The sequence below is a fragment of the Daucus carota genome, chromosome 2, assembly GCF_001625215.2.
Source record: "Daucus carota subsp. sativus chromosome 2, DH1 v3.0, whole genome shotgun sequence".
In the NCBI taxonomy this organism is placed as follows: domain Eukaryota; kingdom Viridiplantae; phylum Streptophyta; class Magnoliopsida; order Apiales; family Apiaceae; genus Daucus; species Daucus carota.
Window position 1 is genome coordinate 40,933,886 of NC_030382.2, and position 16,860 is coordinate 40,950,745.

The 16,860-nt window shown below is 37.6% G+C and overlaps 2 protein-coding genes across 3 annotated transcripts; both read right to left on the reverse strand.

Moving 5' to 3' along the window:
* Positions 1–8,034: 8,034 nt before the first annotated feature.
* LOC108208961 (protein NUCLEAR FUSION DEFECTIVE 4) lies at positions 8,035–10,287 on the reverse strand. Its single transcript, XM_017379606.2, has one exon. It carries the CDS (start codon positions 9,980–9,982, stop codon positions 8,243–8,245), a length of 1,740 nt encoding a protein of 579 aa, XP_017235095.1. The 5' UTR covers positions 9,983–10,287; the 3' UTR covers positions 8,035–8,242.
* Positions 10,288–10,990: 703 nt separating this feature from the next.
* LOC108208962 (glycine-rich RNA-binding protein RZ1C) lies at positions 10,991–16,020 on the reverse strand. 2 transcript variants are annotated; one of them, XM_017379607.2, is made up of 4 exons: positions 15,886–16,020; positions 15,651–15,793; positions 11,724–12,217; positions 10,991–11,457 (listed from the first exon to the last, which is right to left on the reverse strand). In XM_017379607.2, the coding sequence occupies exons 2-4, from the start codon at positions 15,768–15,770 to the stop codon at positions 11,220–11,222; spliced, it is 852 nt and encodes a 283-aa protein (XP_017235096.1). In that variant the 5' UTR covers positions 15,771–15,793; positions 15,886–16,020; the 3' UTR covers positions 10,991–11,219. The 2 variants fall into 2 exon arrangements, with proteins under 2 accessions (XP_017235096.1, XP_017235097.1); XM_017379608.2 differs by lacking the exon at positions 15,886–16,020 and having other exon boundaries at positions 12,819–15,793.
* Positions 16,021–16,860: the final 840 nt, after the last annotated feature.

Below are 16,860 nucleotides of genomic sequence, written 5' to 3' on the forward strand. Positions count from 1 at the left end.
GAGGGCGCGCCTAGGCCTACTTTGTCGAAGAGAATGTATAAACCCGCCGCTAGCATGTATGAGTTGGGGGAAAGTTGAATAGGCGCGACCTTGAACCAATCGCATAGGTCGATGTAAAATTGGGGCAAGGGCGCGGTCACGCCTAAAGGAACATGGCGGAGGGTGGTGACCATCCTGGGAATCCTTATGTTCTCCCTGTCAAATCTGTGGGGGCGCATGCCCTCCTTAGGAACTACAGACTTGCCCTCCATGCTGTAGTAACTTTGGATCCACTTGAGTTCGTCCCAGGAAATGTATGATTCCTGATCTACGCAGGACATTTTGCCTGCCCTTCTTTTAATGGCCTCCACTGCTCTCGGAGACAGAGTCTCATTATCTGAAAGAGCTTCCCAATCGACATCTTCCTCCCACGCTTCAATCTTGGGGTGCTCATAGGGTTCTGGAGAGCTGTCCGGGGAGGTGATAGAAAAACCATGGGGCACGTTTAAGGGCGCGCCCTCAGAATCAGAAGAGTTTTCTAAGTGGACTGGGGAGTTGGGAGAATCTTCCACTGTTATGCTTTTTCCTTTGTCAACCCTGCAGGGCGCGGCCTCGGTGGCCGTGTTTGTCTTGTCAGTCTTGGAACGAGTAGGAGCGTCCTCGAACCATGATTCGATCTCTGAATCATAGTCATCAGGGCGCGCCCACACTGTTGGTTGTTGTTCGTTCTGTGTATCTTCAGGCTGAGGGGAGGAGGAGTCCATGTCTGAAATAAATGTGCCTTCTGAAATTTGTTTGTTGATTTTATCTATAAACTCTTGAGGGACTCTCTGTGGGCCTCTTAGAGGAGAAGGAGGGAAGACTTCAGGAGGAGAAACAGAGATTCCAAAGCGGTCTAGGAATTCTCTGAAAGGATGGAAAGGAGGAGACGCGCCCTCGTCTGCCAGCTGAAAATGAAAAGGAAAAAAAAGGCCGTGAGGGCGCGCCTCTGAAGGTGAATAAAAAGAATGAGCGATGAAGTAAAATAAAAAGAACGAAAGTGGATGTCGTTTGAAGGTAGTCCGTAAGACTGTTCGTACAGCCGCGCCCTCTGATAGGAGGGCGCGCCCTGGCATGTTCGTGGAGAAAGTGGGAAGGTACTAGTAAAGGCTATGGTGAAGATGGTTGGTCTAATTAAAGATGGGGGTGGAGAGGCAGCATACTAACAAGAAAGGCGCGCCCTGAGTCGTGGCCGCGCCTTCCACATACTTTGGCGTTGTCGCACAAACAAGTTTTGTTCTAACCTAGCTATGGGTTTTGGATCAAACATAAACAGATCAATATACACATATACATACACATATATATAACTGCAAAAAGCTCGAAGAACAACGGGAAGATGAACAGACAAACTGCTAGATCTAATCGAATACATGACGAAATCTTGCAAGTAGGGAACGAAAATGTACCTTAGGAGTTGGGGAGTTGATTTGCTGGACTGAAATCGCCGGAAAATTGCTGGAGGATGGAGTTCTGGTGCCGGATATTTGAAATCGCCGCCTGAGAGAGAGAGTGTGTGGAAATGGTGAAATGGAGACGAAAAGAGAGTATTTATAGTGGGGGGTTGGATGTGACAGCTGTCCTCTCGTAACGGTCGTGGCTTTTCAAATTCAGGAGGGGGAGGTCGCGCCCATCAAGGGAGGCGCGCCCTTTGCTAAGGATGGCAGCTGTTCTGTGAAGATTTCCTAGACATCTACAATATCTACAAAATCTGGGGAGTACTTGTTATGACCGTTTTTGGGTCTTGACTAAGGGGATAGGGCGCGCCCTCCACGGAGCAGTCCCGTGGGGCGCGGCCCTTTGTTTAAGAAACATGTGTGACTTGTCTGAAGAATATAGAAGGGTAACAAGGGAGGGCGCGCCCTCCATGGGTCATCCCGTGGGGCGCGAACAGGTGTACCATGTTAGAAGTATGAAGAGAGGCAAGTGATGAAGATGAAGGGCGCGCCCTTACATGGTCGCGCCCACAGGTGATGAATATGTGTGAGGTTGAGTGAGTCTCGACGACGACCCTTCCGAGGGATACGAAGACCTACCCTTCCGAGGGATATGAAGACTAGTGCCAGAGCTCATCTGGTAGTTATCAGGCTCATCTGGTAGTTCCCGGGTTACGTCCGGGCATGATCTATAATCCCCAGTCCTGCTATCTGCCGGGTTGTCCTCGTGCGGGGGCCTGGGGTGATCATGGTTGTAGAAGGCCCTCAGGGGTAACACGAAGGCCGATCATATGTCCGGGTCCTGTATTCTGGTGAGTTAGTCCTCATTGGGGGACTGGGACGATCGTGTAACTTGGCTCCTCATTGGTCTTACCTCTTAGTGAGAACCTTCGCTAAGGGGGTAAGGACGCGTCACTACACCTCAAGGAAGTGGTCACGGCTCTATCCAATGTCTCCTCCATGCTACGAAAGAGTAGCGGTTAGTGTCATCTCTCGTAGTGGAGATGATGCCGTATCCGTGATGTACTTGGACTAGGAGTCTAAGGTAGTCGCCTCAAGGCATACTTCTAACTGGAGTAGAACTCTAAGTGATAAGTCACTGACCCATGGTTGGTCTTATCCCCAAGAGGCCTAGTCCTGATCAAACTAGGACTCCTGGTTCTATAGAACTACGTACGGCTTGATCCCCTATATAAAGGGGTACGTAGGCACATCAAGGGGATATATCGAGAGTTGTGAGAACGAGAGCAGAAATATATTCCCTTGATCTCAGCCACCCTCAAACATCTAAAACCACCGTCCACAGCAGATCTCCGCCATATAATCACCGTAAAAACACCTAAGTCCGTCAACGAACCTCACGTTTGTTGATTCACCAAATTCCTCTATCAACAGTTTGTATTAGCTAAAATGCTTGTTATAATAGTTAAAGGTATTAAACATGGTTTAGATGTGTGACAACTTTTCATATTGAATGTTATAATATGACAAGAATACAAAAAATTATTCATAAATTTAAATTTATTATAGAAATATATATCATAAATTTAATTTTTTTCCAAAACCTACAACGGACTTTCAAAAAAGATTTCATCCGTAATTATCTTACGAAGGAAAGTTTTCTCATGTCATACGACTAACTAAACGTCGGAAGTTGAGTTATTATTATGATCAAGTTGAAAGATCCATTTTGTTAAACTTTGCGAAACTTTTTCTTACTTACGACGCATGTGAAAAATTGTGACGTTTTCCTGAGCATATTATATGAACAAAAATGATGAAAATTTTCTATCTTAAATTTAGAACTTACAACAGATTGAAGACTAAAATTTCATCATAACAATTTATCAAAAAAATAATAAAAATTTCATCATAACAATGGTAATTAAATTTAATTGTTGTAGAGTTCTACGAATATAAAATAATATTATAACATTGAATTAAAAAAAATTATATTACAAGACACAGCAATACGGATAAGAATGACATGCGGAGTGTTTTTATTTATATTTTTTAGATCATTGAATTAAATAGAAATATATTGAATCTTTGTATAATGATCACATTAATAACAAATATACTAATTTTGCAATGACACATGCAAGAAAATCATTACGTGAATTTGTTTGACATTACTTTTCGTTTAAAATCATGTAAGTTCATTTATTAAAAAAAGGTTTAGTTTATCAAGTTATTAAATAAATAATTCCACAAATTTGCAATCGAGTTTTTTTCCAGCCTATTTAGATGCACGCACAAGAAACTGAAAACACGGCAAGACTCCGTTTGACATGCCTGCTGCAGATATATTTTGACAAAAATATGTACAGTAGCTTTTTATATCAGGAATAAAGAATACTCAGGAAAATAAATATCATAAAAACAAGTGCTCTGTTGTAACCTAATTAACATGCAATTAATTGCAACCTAAACTATACGTACTGAGGATGAAAATGGATTAAAAAAATTTAAATCAAGTACATTTAGCTGCCACCGCCGCCACACCCTCCGCCTCCACATCCACCACCACCGCCACAGCCTCCACCACCATGCTGATGATGTCCACCGCCGTCATAACTGGCAGCAGTGATTCCGATGATCGAAAGATTGCCGTCAGGGCTTCTGACTACCCTCTGGTTACCCACAGAAGTAGACTCGCCCGAACCAAAACGTTCAAAGATGCAACACACTAGAGCCGCTAATAAAATAGCAGCAATAATAACGATTAATATTATAATCTCATCATCCATTGATCCGATATGTTATATTCTTCACCAATGCTTAGGAGACTCGCTCTTATACACACAAATTTAATAGGAGATTGAAAGAGTATTTGAAATCAAAAAATGCAATATCGTAGCAGAGATAATCACATGTAAAGTATATATGTCTAAATAGTAAAAAAGAGAAGGAAACGTAGTGTATTACGCTGTGATCAAAATTTTTATTGTATTTTTCGTTGGGCAATGCTAGGGACCCCAAAATTTGTCTCCAAATTTTTTTCCCAAATAACGTGGTAGACATGTGGCGGAATTTTATTTTTTTTTGATAAGAGAATAAACCTCAACGAAATGAAGTGGCAATTCACTTGATAATTCTTTCATTCAAGAAAATTTATCATCTAACCATCGGACATGCAAGATGACCGGAGAAATTTAGATAATAAAATTTTAATTTCCGAAAAGAAAAATCCGTCTTCTTCCAAGCATCCTGAAAATATAAACAAAAGAAACAAAGAGAATATAAGTCCATATATAACTGATTATATATATATATTATTAAAAAATAAAGGATAATATGTCTAATACTCCCTCCGTCCCTATTTATCTGTCCACTTTGGAAGTAAAAATTTGTCCCTATTTATCTGTCCATTTATACTTTCAAAACTAATTTAATGATAGTTTTTCAAATATATCTCCATAATTTCAATTTTCAAGACTTGACTTATTTAAAACTTGGTTGAATTCATGTTTTCAAGACATAAAGTAGGGGTATTCCACTATTTTCAAGATATTAATTAGAAGTATTTAATGAAAAAGTTTATACAATCAATTATTCCTTGATATGTGTTTTTTTTTTCCAAAATGGACAGATAAAAAGGGACGGAGGGAGTAATTAATACTCCCTTGTCCCCTTTTACTTGTCCCTTTTGAAAAAATAACGCATCTTAAGAAAATGTTAGGTGGATATCTTGTTTTCATACATATCCCTAATAAATGTAATGAATTAGATAGAGTTGTGTATATATATATCCTAGTCAAACATTGGAAGTTGTTATATTTTGAAAAAACATACAAAAAGTTGCTTTGAAAAGAGAAGTGGACAAATAATTTGGGACAAAAAAATTTTTCAAAAGGGACATGTAAAAGGGGACGGAGGGAGTAATTATTAATATCATGTGTGTATCATTCAAGTAGTGAAAAAGAAATTAAATAAAGTCTCAATCAAAGGTGGATCTTTCGTGAGACACTAAAGAATAAGAAAATATATAACATAACAATTATTAATAAGCCAACAAAGTAGCACATAATTTGGTTGGGTAGTTTATGTGCATACAGGGGATCTATTATTTATTAGTATGACTGCAACCAATCACACCTTGCCATGTAGATTTGGGGAAAATATTTTGGTAACAAAATTTGAGGTACTTAGCATTTTGTATTTGGGGAAAATATTTCGATAACAAAATTTGAGGTACTTACCATTTTGTATTTTTGCCAGAGGATCAATCTCTTATCATGTCCACAAATCAAATTTTATAATCAGAACAAAGTTTTAGGCCAAATTTGAGTATTCAGCAGTAGACTTGCCAATCATATCTACATGGATGTAGATGAATTATGATATCTTCTTTCTTTGATGGAACTATGATATCTTCTTGATTATCAGTTTTATCTATCTTGGGTATCACGAGATTGTGATAACTTCTCTCATTCACAGTATAGTAAAACAGGTCAAAACCGACCACCAGAAGTGATCGGTTATAAATGTAATCGGTCAGTTATAAAACTAAAACCGATCGATAAGAATGCTCGATTAAACATGTTTTCTTGTACTGATCAGTACTTCCCCACACGCCCAAACTAGCTTTAGGAATTTTCTTGATCATATTAATTAGTTTAATAAATATATAACACAATATTTATACATATATTATATAACTCATGAAAAAAATATTATAGAAAATATATAAAAATTTATTATTAATATAAATATCTTAGTTATATATAGAGTTAAGTTCTATGGAGTACATAAAAACATTGGAGTATTGGAGTACAAATCATAATTTTTTAGTTTGATCCTATATAATATCTTTGATTATCCAAATTTTGATATAATCTATTATCTATAAGTTGTCTCGCACATAATTGTCAATTAATCATTAATATCTTTCAACTTTAACAAGTATTAAGATTATTGTTCTGCTTATTAGTTATATTGCAGAATATAGAGTCCTATGATTTAAAAAGTAATTATTCCACCATTTGATCACGATGTTTATGTTGCAGAACATAATGTGCAGGTTGTCAAATATTTACAAATATTATTAGACAAAAAAAATTGAAATTTAGATGACTAGATTATATTTTATCAAATTTTGTACTCCAATACTCCAATTTTTTTTGTACTCCATAGAACTTAACTCTAGTTATATATTATACGTGTTTTTGAGTTATTATAAATCGTAAGTCGATAATTTTTATTTGGTCAACTTCTTCAAGGGAAATCAAGGACGAGAAGTATCAATTCTAACAGAAATTAATCGAAAACGATTATAATAAATATATATAATTCTTTAAATTTAGAAAAAGTTAATTTAATTGATGTCCGAAATTATAATTCTTTCCAAATGACTCTACAAGACTACAAAAAACTACAAAGCCTCGAAGCCTGGCTATCATATTACAACTCGGCTTCACGAAGACCACCAAAAATTTGAAATTTTCGGAAATCACAACATCCGTCGTCATTAAATATATATATATCAATCAATTGACTTAATTACAAATAGATTAAAGAGTTTTCAAAAAGATATTAAAATATATGAATAACTAAAAATCAAGTGCAAGCATATTCCACACTCGTCTCAGCCAGGTTTCATTTTGCATTTTGTCATTATTCGTGCGTTTCGAACATTTGGCACCTATATATGTAAGCATACTCGTACAAGAACATCACGTGATATATCAACCAGAACGATAAATTTTTTAGATCAAAGATAAACACGACTTTTTCTTCATATTTTAAACGATATTACTGTTTCCGGGAAATGGTCACTTGAGCTTTCAGTATGAGATGCCATAATATTAACTTAAACATATACGCTCAGCTTTGTTTTTAATTAATGCCGTATCGAACCCATATTTGCATGAATACAAGGAAATGGTTCTTTCAAAATAAAGTTGAAAACTTCAACACACATGGACTAACGTATGCAAGTGGACTATACACCCGAACACAACAAACCAGCTTTAATCATAGAAAAAGAAACATACTAACCAAGTCCTTTTCTTATTATACTCTCCTCTCACAAAATCCTAAATTTCTCTCAACTTGAAATAGCCAATGTCTCTTTTATCTGAAGGGCTTCCATCGGCTTTCACCGGTGGAAAACCCCAATCTTGTCTTATATTTTTACTATTGGTTAATCTCTTGTTTGCTTCAATAAGTTCCCAATTTGTTTGGATTTTGTTTGGTTTCTCCTTCTATGAGAGTTTGGTTTTTGTTTGGATTTTGTGTGTTCATCATGTCCGGGATTACAGATCTGCGGGATTTTCATGATGTTGATTCAGTGATAAAGGTTTGTATGGTGATGCATTTATGATTGATTGCTCAAAACAACATTGGGAGTATTACAGCATGTACATATCTCTTCAAAAAATCGCTTGGTTGCCTACCGAAGAAGGAAGGATTAAACGACGATATGATTCTGCGTTTGTTCAATTTTGATTATATCTGTAGATGCCGTATGATTTTTTATTATTGAATTATTTTCCTTTTTCAAAAAAAAGTCCTTTTCTTATTATTTCCAGACACTCACAAAGTCACAATCAAAACAAAATTACACTAACATGACAAGTTGTAGGAAAAAAACAACCCCTCGCTAGATTTGATAAAATCTTTAAACTTTCAGAATAAAGAATCAAATGGTACAAACTTATGCAAATTTTTCCACATTTTCCTGGGGGTTTTCACATGTACACTATACATCATATTTTGACTATCAATGTATTTATCAGAACCCGTTCATTTAAAATTTTAAAATAATAGACGAGATTTTAGACGTATCACGATTTTGTCGGTGGAACATCATTTACAGGCAAAGGATCCTCCCGTTCAGCGGCCTCCCGGAACTTCTTGTAAATATCACTTTTATAAAACTTCCTAGTCCTCATCACTAAAACAACCGAAGCAAGAGCACCGAACATCGTCACAACACTGATTATAATAAAAGCCAATTTAAAACATTCGTCTCCGGTGCATTCCAATGACTCTCCCGGAACCCGAGTCCTCCCGGAAGCTCTCAGTTGCTTCAAGGCCTCCTTGTCGTATAAATGACCGGTGACACGTACATTAAGCACGTACAGTCCAATCGGACTTGCCACGGACCCAAAGTTATACAACGTGGAGTAGTATTTTAGGCCGAAAATCTCGGAGATTATGGCGAAGAGCAGTGGCCATTGTGCACCGAAGCAAAACCCTATCACTATGGATGCGAAGTAAAGGGAATTAGGGACATTAAAAGCTATGAGAAGATGGCCAACACATGATAAAACGAGAGTGGATGTGAGCATGAGAGGCCTCGGAAATTTGTAGTTTTTTAGCAAGGTTTCGGAGAGAAAACCGGCTACTACTCTCCCAAGGTAATTCCATATGCTCACAAGTGACACGAATGTACTAATGCTGTGCTTCGAGTATCCTTGTGCTATTCCAATTTGGCCTAAATTGTCGATAGCGGTTAACGTGCCACCGACGCCACAGGTGATTGCAATGAAGAGGATTAGCATGTCCATGCTGAAGAGTGCTTGGAATATAGTGTAGTCTTCTCCTCTTTCCGGGGGGCTAAACACGTCTTGCATGCAAGCAACGTGCTGCGGTGAGGGTTGCGGTTGAGTTGATACTGGTACAGGAGGTTCTTGAGATGGTTTCTCGGTGATGACATTCACCTGGGAGAGGGAAACTTCTTGTGCTTGCTGTTTAGCCTTCCAGATGTTGTATTCTTCTTTTACAACAACTGCCAGGGGGAGCATGAGAAGGAATACGACGACAGCAGTGCTGCCGCGGAACTGATTCTTGGTGAACGTGACTTGTTTATCTACAATGATGGCCACCATGATGAAACCGGCAAGCCCAAGTGAGATGTAGAGAAATTTGTAGAAAATCTTGAGTTCATTGGCTTGTCGAATGACTTTCAGAATCCGAATTGTACGTAGAAATGCAAAGGAAACAGCCGCGGGAAGCCAGCCTATGAGCAGAATAAGAGACCTCGTATCATTCCCATAGGCCGCATGGAAAATTTGTGTAATAATCGCTCCGCTGAGTCCTACAAAGCCCTTGAGGATCCCGAGCACCGCGCCACGGCTCTCCGGGAAGTTCTTCACACAAGTGACAAGAGCTCCGGTGTTCGCAAAGGACTGCGAGTTGGCTCCTATGCATATGTACAAACACATGTGCCAAACTTGCGGAGTCGAGATTCGTTTGGTGACCGCAAGCCAAATCATGAAGTACCCGAAAAAGTTAAGAACTGCGCCCATGGAGAGAACCACATAGGGCGGGGTAACTTCGTTGATGAGGCCCGAGAGGACTCCGACGTTGGCTCCCAAGTCTTTGAAGAAGCTGAGGAGATTTAGGGTTGATTGGTCATACCCTAGCGTGCCTTTGATGTCACCAGAGTAGAGGCCGAACATGTAAGTTGCACCGGCCACCGCCATGATGAGAAACGATGCGAACATCATGAACCACCGGCCGGCGAGGATTTGTAGGGTTAGGGATGTCATAGGGCTTGCGTTGCTGCCTGCGAATACCATGTTTATTTGGATAATAAACCAATACAATACTACTACTAGCTAGCTAGTAGTTATTTGTACTATGGCATGCAGGTAAATATTAAATGATCAAGAGTTTCTATATATAGTACTAGGCTGGGGATACAATTCCTACATGTTTGGGGAACCTAGAGGGATTCTTGCAGCAAAACAAGTTGAAATAGAAGTGAGAACTGCAGTGAAGACTTTTGCGCAGGTTTGACTTGAAAGTGAGGGATTTGTATAGAAGATTTGAGATTGCTTATAGTGGAGGGGAGTTGTAGACTAAATGGTGTGTTGAAAATTAAATGTTCAATATATATGTAACTAGTCAAGAAAAGAAGGCTGTGGTTTGTGTGGTTCGGATTGACGCCTGCAAAAGAGAGATACTTGAAAGCAATAAATTAGTAAGGCATGTGTTTTGACTATTGGCTAAATGTAATTCTGAGCATATTAAGTAGGTATTTGAACAATATGTTGAGTTTTCAATAAGATTACGTACAAAAGTTTATCTGCCTAATGGGTAAAGACACAATGTAGTATTTTAGAGAGGTCTTGTAGTTTACTAGTTACGCAAAAAACACTAAGACACTGATTTGCAAATTGATTAAGAGCAGACAGAGGAGAGTGACAGGCAGGTTTGATTTTTTTTGTTTGCTTCTGGACTAACTCCCAAGAATCAAAAAAAGAGATTGTCCCATAAGACTTTCCGTCCATACATTTGATCTGTACAAAAATTATTGAGCAGTTTTTCCAAAGTCTTAAATTAAAGAATATTCCTGTCTGGCAAGTAGACGTGATAACTTATCTTTTCAGCTTATGCAACATCTTAAGAAGTAAGAACCCACAATCACAAATAGTGGTCCTGCCAGAGCTCTCTCGATATCAGATACTAGACTAATCAACCACTAGCACCCTTTACCAGTGTCGACTTTGATTCACACCTGTGTCTAGACCCCCGAAGCTGAACTAGTGCAAGAACAAACCTATTGCTATAGGTTCGACAATCAGAAGTTCAAAGCGTTATTTCTACACCAGTATTACCATCCATAATGTCTACACAATTCTCAGTAAGTGGGGCAATCACTGATCACCGATTAGAAATGACATACAAGTTTAACTTGCAGAAGCTAAAGTAAACACTGTCGTACATCAAATGCTGAAAAAAGGTTGCAAACATCCTACATAATTAAATTCTGATAACTAGAAAGTGCAGTACAGTCTAGAACTGATATATGATCTAGTAACGGTCGAAGGAAGATGGATGTCCTCCCCTCCTGGGGCGGTCATAGGGACCAGCTCTGTCCCTGTAACCTTTCCCTTCATAGCGTGCTGGACCTCCGCCTCCGTACCTTTCAGTGCTCCGCCTTGGGCCAACATCCCTTTCATACACTCTCTCTTTACCATATCCATTTGGTGGGTAACGGTCTGATTCTCCATAGCGGTCACCTCCAAAGCGATCACTGCTGGGAGGATACCTGGATGTCATACATGGTGAAAGTGATTATAATACTGGTTTTGACGGTATCAAGTAACTCTTTGAATCTAATGCACATGCATTTACTAGTTCTTTTGAAAAAACAAAATATAAACCAACACAAAGTGCAAACAGAACAAAGCAAACAGACTCCTTGCTTGTAAGGACCAAAACAAACACGAAAGCTAGCTTTGTATAATAATATAATATAAAAAGAATATTGTACTATTAAAGATACAATATTACTTTATACTAGAATTGAGATACCTGTCTGTCACATAATCACGACTCGGATACTTTGTCTCTCTGATTTCATAGCGATCCCCGCCATAACGTCCTCCATCATATCTGTCATCAACAAAACGGTCACGTTCAACATACCGATCACCGAAACGATCCCCACGGCCACCAGACCCACCAAACCTAGGAACTGATGACAAATGACCACCACCACCACGGCCACCACCTGCTGAAGGGCAGTCTCGGGCCCAGTGCCCAGACCTCCCACACTTGAAGCACTCGTCCTGCCCTGACGATCTATCGCCTCCATAGCTTCCCCTGCCACCAGATGGGTAACCACCGCTATAGCCGCGACCAGCATCATCACCACCCATCTTCGGCTGGGCCTTGTTTACTGAGATTGCCCGATCACCCAACTCCCTACCATGCATTTCCCTTATCGCATCTTCCATTCCACGACGATCTGCAAAGGTCAAGAACCCAAAGCCCCGAGGGCGCCCAGTGTCTCTTTCAATCATGATCTACAATTTTAAAATTAAGAAATCAGAATTAATTAACATATAAAGCACCAACAGAGCAGCACTTTCGTGGCGCCAATCAGAAGGAAAAGTGTATACTAATCATTCGATGTATTTGTTAGAAAACTACAAGAAAGTATTCAACAACTGGTGTGGCATGATCTCATCTTTGAAAAGCTTTACTGTGAACTGTTTGATTAACCATACTAATTTATAAGCATATATATACAAAGCCCATGAGCTATACTAAGTACTAACTATCTTTAGGCGACATTTATTGTGGTCCTATAGTTCATATTATCTTGTCTAGACTCTTCATTTCACCTTGAGTTCCTGTGTCAAACATTTTAACTTGAACATGAGTATGGGCACTGAACACCTCATTTGGGGCCAAGACATGTCCAGTTCGACACACAGACACATGGATGCATCTCCATGTTAGGCACTACCAGCTAAGTTTAGGTAACAGAAGTTTATACAATTGTTTTGCGGTGGTTAGATTAAGTTGAAGGGTCAGGCATTATATTATTCATATATCAGTAGTGTAAGCATTTCATAGACAAAGGCAGCAATTATTGTTTATACAAGTAGAAATTTTTCTTACTTGAATAGGAGAGTCCAGAATAATGTACAATTCAATCTTTGCAATAACTTAACTCTGTCCGGTTCTCAACATTACATATAGAACAGTCAAAGCCCAGTATGAATCATGCATGCACTGTTTATCACAGACCTCAAGAAAATAACTACAGAGACGCCATTTGCTTGAATTTTTCAGCACATTAATCAAATAAAGCAGAGCCTCTCACGTAAACCACTAAATTTCAAACAGCATGAACAGAAAGTGAACTCCAGAAGGAACCATAAATGGGGAGGAAACAAGAAAGAAATCTGTTACAAAGTCTTCCACACAAAAAAATCCATCAATACAATTTAGTGCGGCGAATCAACGGCACGATGCAGCACCACACGACACAAACAAACCAGTAAGCTTCCAAATCGTCTTTATGTCGAAAGTCATCAAACAGGTCTCCTTCTAATCCTTCTCAATCCAATAACACTTTGAACTAGTCTCATAACCAAATGAATCACATATACATAACCTTATTCACACTTGCGGTGAACTAATTAGCCCACTTGATTCCTTCTTAAAGGTAAGTAATCAGCTATATCTCGATAAGATAAGTTCAAACACTGATCACCTTATATAATCAGGCATCACAAGGCAATTGTATCAACCATACTGCCACTCTTAATAAGCATCCCATCTCCTATATAATAACGACTATACATGAATGGGGACTGCACATACAAGAACTTTATTTGAACAGAAACACGAAGAAGAAGATGCAGGACTTGTAATCAGTTTCAATACCCACCTTGGGATATTGATACAGCTTACATGAGAAAATCTCCAAAAAGCAGAGACACTTCTCAAGAGAATACTAAACTGGAATAGAAAACTAGAATAAATTCGTTAAAGCTAAAATCACTAGAAGAATCCGACAGAATCCAATATCATTTCCTGTACACAGAGGGTTCTTGAGAGATGACTATGTATACTAATCTGTTCAAAACGAGAGACTGGATTCTATGTCGAGAAGATATATGAGATTCATCCCAATGAAAATCAGATGTCTTCATGGAAAGAAAAAACAATATCCAAAAAGTCAGAAATGCAAAAGCCACTAAACTAATTCCCTATTATATAGTCGGACTGTCAACCATTACAAAAATCATCTCTCACTGAGTAAGGATTCCTGTCAACACTAAGAGCACAAAAGATACCAGTCACCAGGACGAGGGCCGGAGATACTTGTCAAGACAGAGAACAAAACTGCAGTCTATATGACAATTGTTTGTGCATACTAATCTGCATCCTTCGCATGTGGCTATATCTCCTTGCTACAGCATGCGGCTTCTTCTCCTTGCCACATACCTTGGCAATTTGGCGAACAAGTTGTTTCCTTGGATTTCTCAAACAATGTGCGTAATACATTCAAACTTGGTGAAGCTCATCAGCATGTCACTAACATAAATTCTTTGAGCTATACACTGTTATTGTCTTTTTCTATCTTTTCTTCAAAAGCCAACAGACATCAATTCTCGATAAACCTAACTATGATTAACACTGCCACAACTACGACCAACAATGAACAGAGGACTTCAGTTCTTTGCAACATGTAACTTATAAGTTATTAAACTTCACCCTGGATTAGAGGCAGTCCAAAGTTATCATAGGTCTTCCCTAATGGATACCTTAACCATGGATCTTACTATATACTGGAGAAATTAATCTGATATTACAGAGCCTGATGAATCTGATATTCAGCTCAATCAGCCTTCTGAGACAGAGACGGTTACTACTTGTGTGACACTTATAAATTAGAATCTGGACACAACCATCTGATCAAATTCAATCAAACATCTAACAGCTGGCCGCAATGATGCAAATCAAATTTACCAAAAGCTCCTTATAACTCAAATGAACGCAAATCAAACCTCCCAGCAGCATTAAGAATGAAGCTCACAAATGAGTAAGATTGATTAGTAAGTAGTCAAAATTATATCTATATAGCACAAAGTGTATCAATGTTATAGAATACACATGTCAACAAAATATATGGATAAAAACCGAGTACATCATAACCATGAACATACCAGCTTCACTGAAAAATAATAAAAAAATCTTATATATGCATTGGCTGATAAGACTGTCAAAATTATATCTATATAGCACAAAGTGTATCAATGTTATAGAATACACATGTCAACAAAATATATGGATAAAAACCGAGTACATCATAACCATGAACATACCAGCTTCACTGAAAAATAATAAAAAAATCTTATATATGCATTGGCTGATAAGATGATTGTATTGAGCTCAAATTTTCTCACATTGACTTACAAGATAACATAATACACATCATTAATACATAAACATAAGATATACAAAATGCTACCACAATTGAGGCAAAATTTCACTGCTTCCAACAAAAAAAAAAAATCATGGGTTTGATCTTTCAAAACCAATTGAACCGTCAATTATAATTCAAATCATTAAAGCTTAAATATTCATGTTCATCAGAGCTAAATTGACCAATTTACAAAAAATGAACATGACCCAAAACCTCAATACCCAACATGCAGTAGTAAAATAGAAGGGTTTGCGGCAACAATTCAACATAAAACCGTTTGCAGCCATTTTGTTTGATTTCTTCCACAATATAATCAAAACCCCCCAAATTAACAATACATAACTTCATTTTAACACCCACCTCTAAAAACCACAAAATCGATTAAATTAAACAACTAAACACGAAAAACCAAACAACCCAGATCTCAATAACTTAACAGCCACACATACCACTACCAACAACAACAAAAACAGCATATTCATGCATATACATACGATTCGAAGAAAAACAAGAACCTGGGAGTCAATAATCTTGCCGAAACGAGAAAAGGCGTCTTCAAGCTGACGCTCCGTCACTTCCCAAGACAAGCCTCCAACGAAAATACGATACTCTTGAGGCTCTTTAGCGCTAGACATCTCGAATTCGCTTCAACTGAAACCTGTGAATACAACACAATTAATCAAAATTGAATCGCTTAGATCAAAATTTAAGAGTAATTGGTGTAATTGAGAGAATGTGAATATACGATACCTTGTGTTTTTGTCTGTGAAATTTGTGGATTGAGGGGTTTAGTTTGAGAGGTATTTGTAAACCCTAGATCTGGTTGCTTATATTATATGGGTGGGTCGCGAAGGATTTGGGTTTTTTCAAATTTTCTCCCAAAAAAAATTTTAATATTTTTATTTTTATTTAAAAAAAAATAAAAATAATGCATAAAAATATGTTTTATGAGCTTTTTTTTTATACATAAATACATAAACAAGTTTAAAAATTTTTTTGCGAAAATACTATCACTCTGTAAAACAGATTGCAAAAATAGAGTTAAGTTCAATGGAGACCACATTTTTTCTAGAGACCTGGAGACCACATATGTTCTGCAAATAAAATATTTATGAAATCATTATTTCATTTAAAATCTTGAATGTCATATAAGTTTTACATGTGAAACATTACAAAATGTTTTGTTCCATGAAATATGTTTAGTTTGCAGAACATTTGTTCAACTTGTAGAACATACATTATCTACTTATTAAACATAGATGATCTTCAACAATTTTAATGAATACATGATATTTGTAGAACATATTTTACAAAATAATGTATTTTAGAGTGTTTTGATTGCAGAACATACGTGATCTCCGAGATCTCCGATGAAACAGCGGTCTCCGTAGAACTTTCCTCTACAAGAATACTATATTTCTAAATATATTTTCAAAAATACGTTGGTTGCATATGCAACCATATCTGCAACGTCTACTAACCATACGCAACTAAAAATGCAACTTTCGGAAAAAAATATAATAAAAATTATGTTTGTTTCATAATAAGTTACAACCGGTTGCAAGACAGAAAAATAACACTACCGGGTCAAATATTACAACCTAAAAATCAACTAAAACAACAAACTAGAAATCAACTCGAAAACAACTCAAAATTCAAAATCAATTAAATTAAATCCACATAGACGACATTAGACCTTTGTAGAGTTGCTCCTTATTCTAGAAG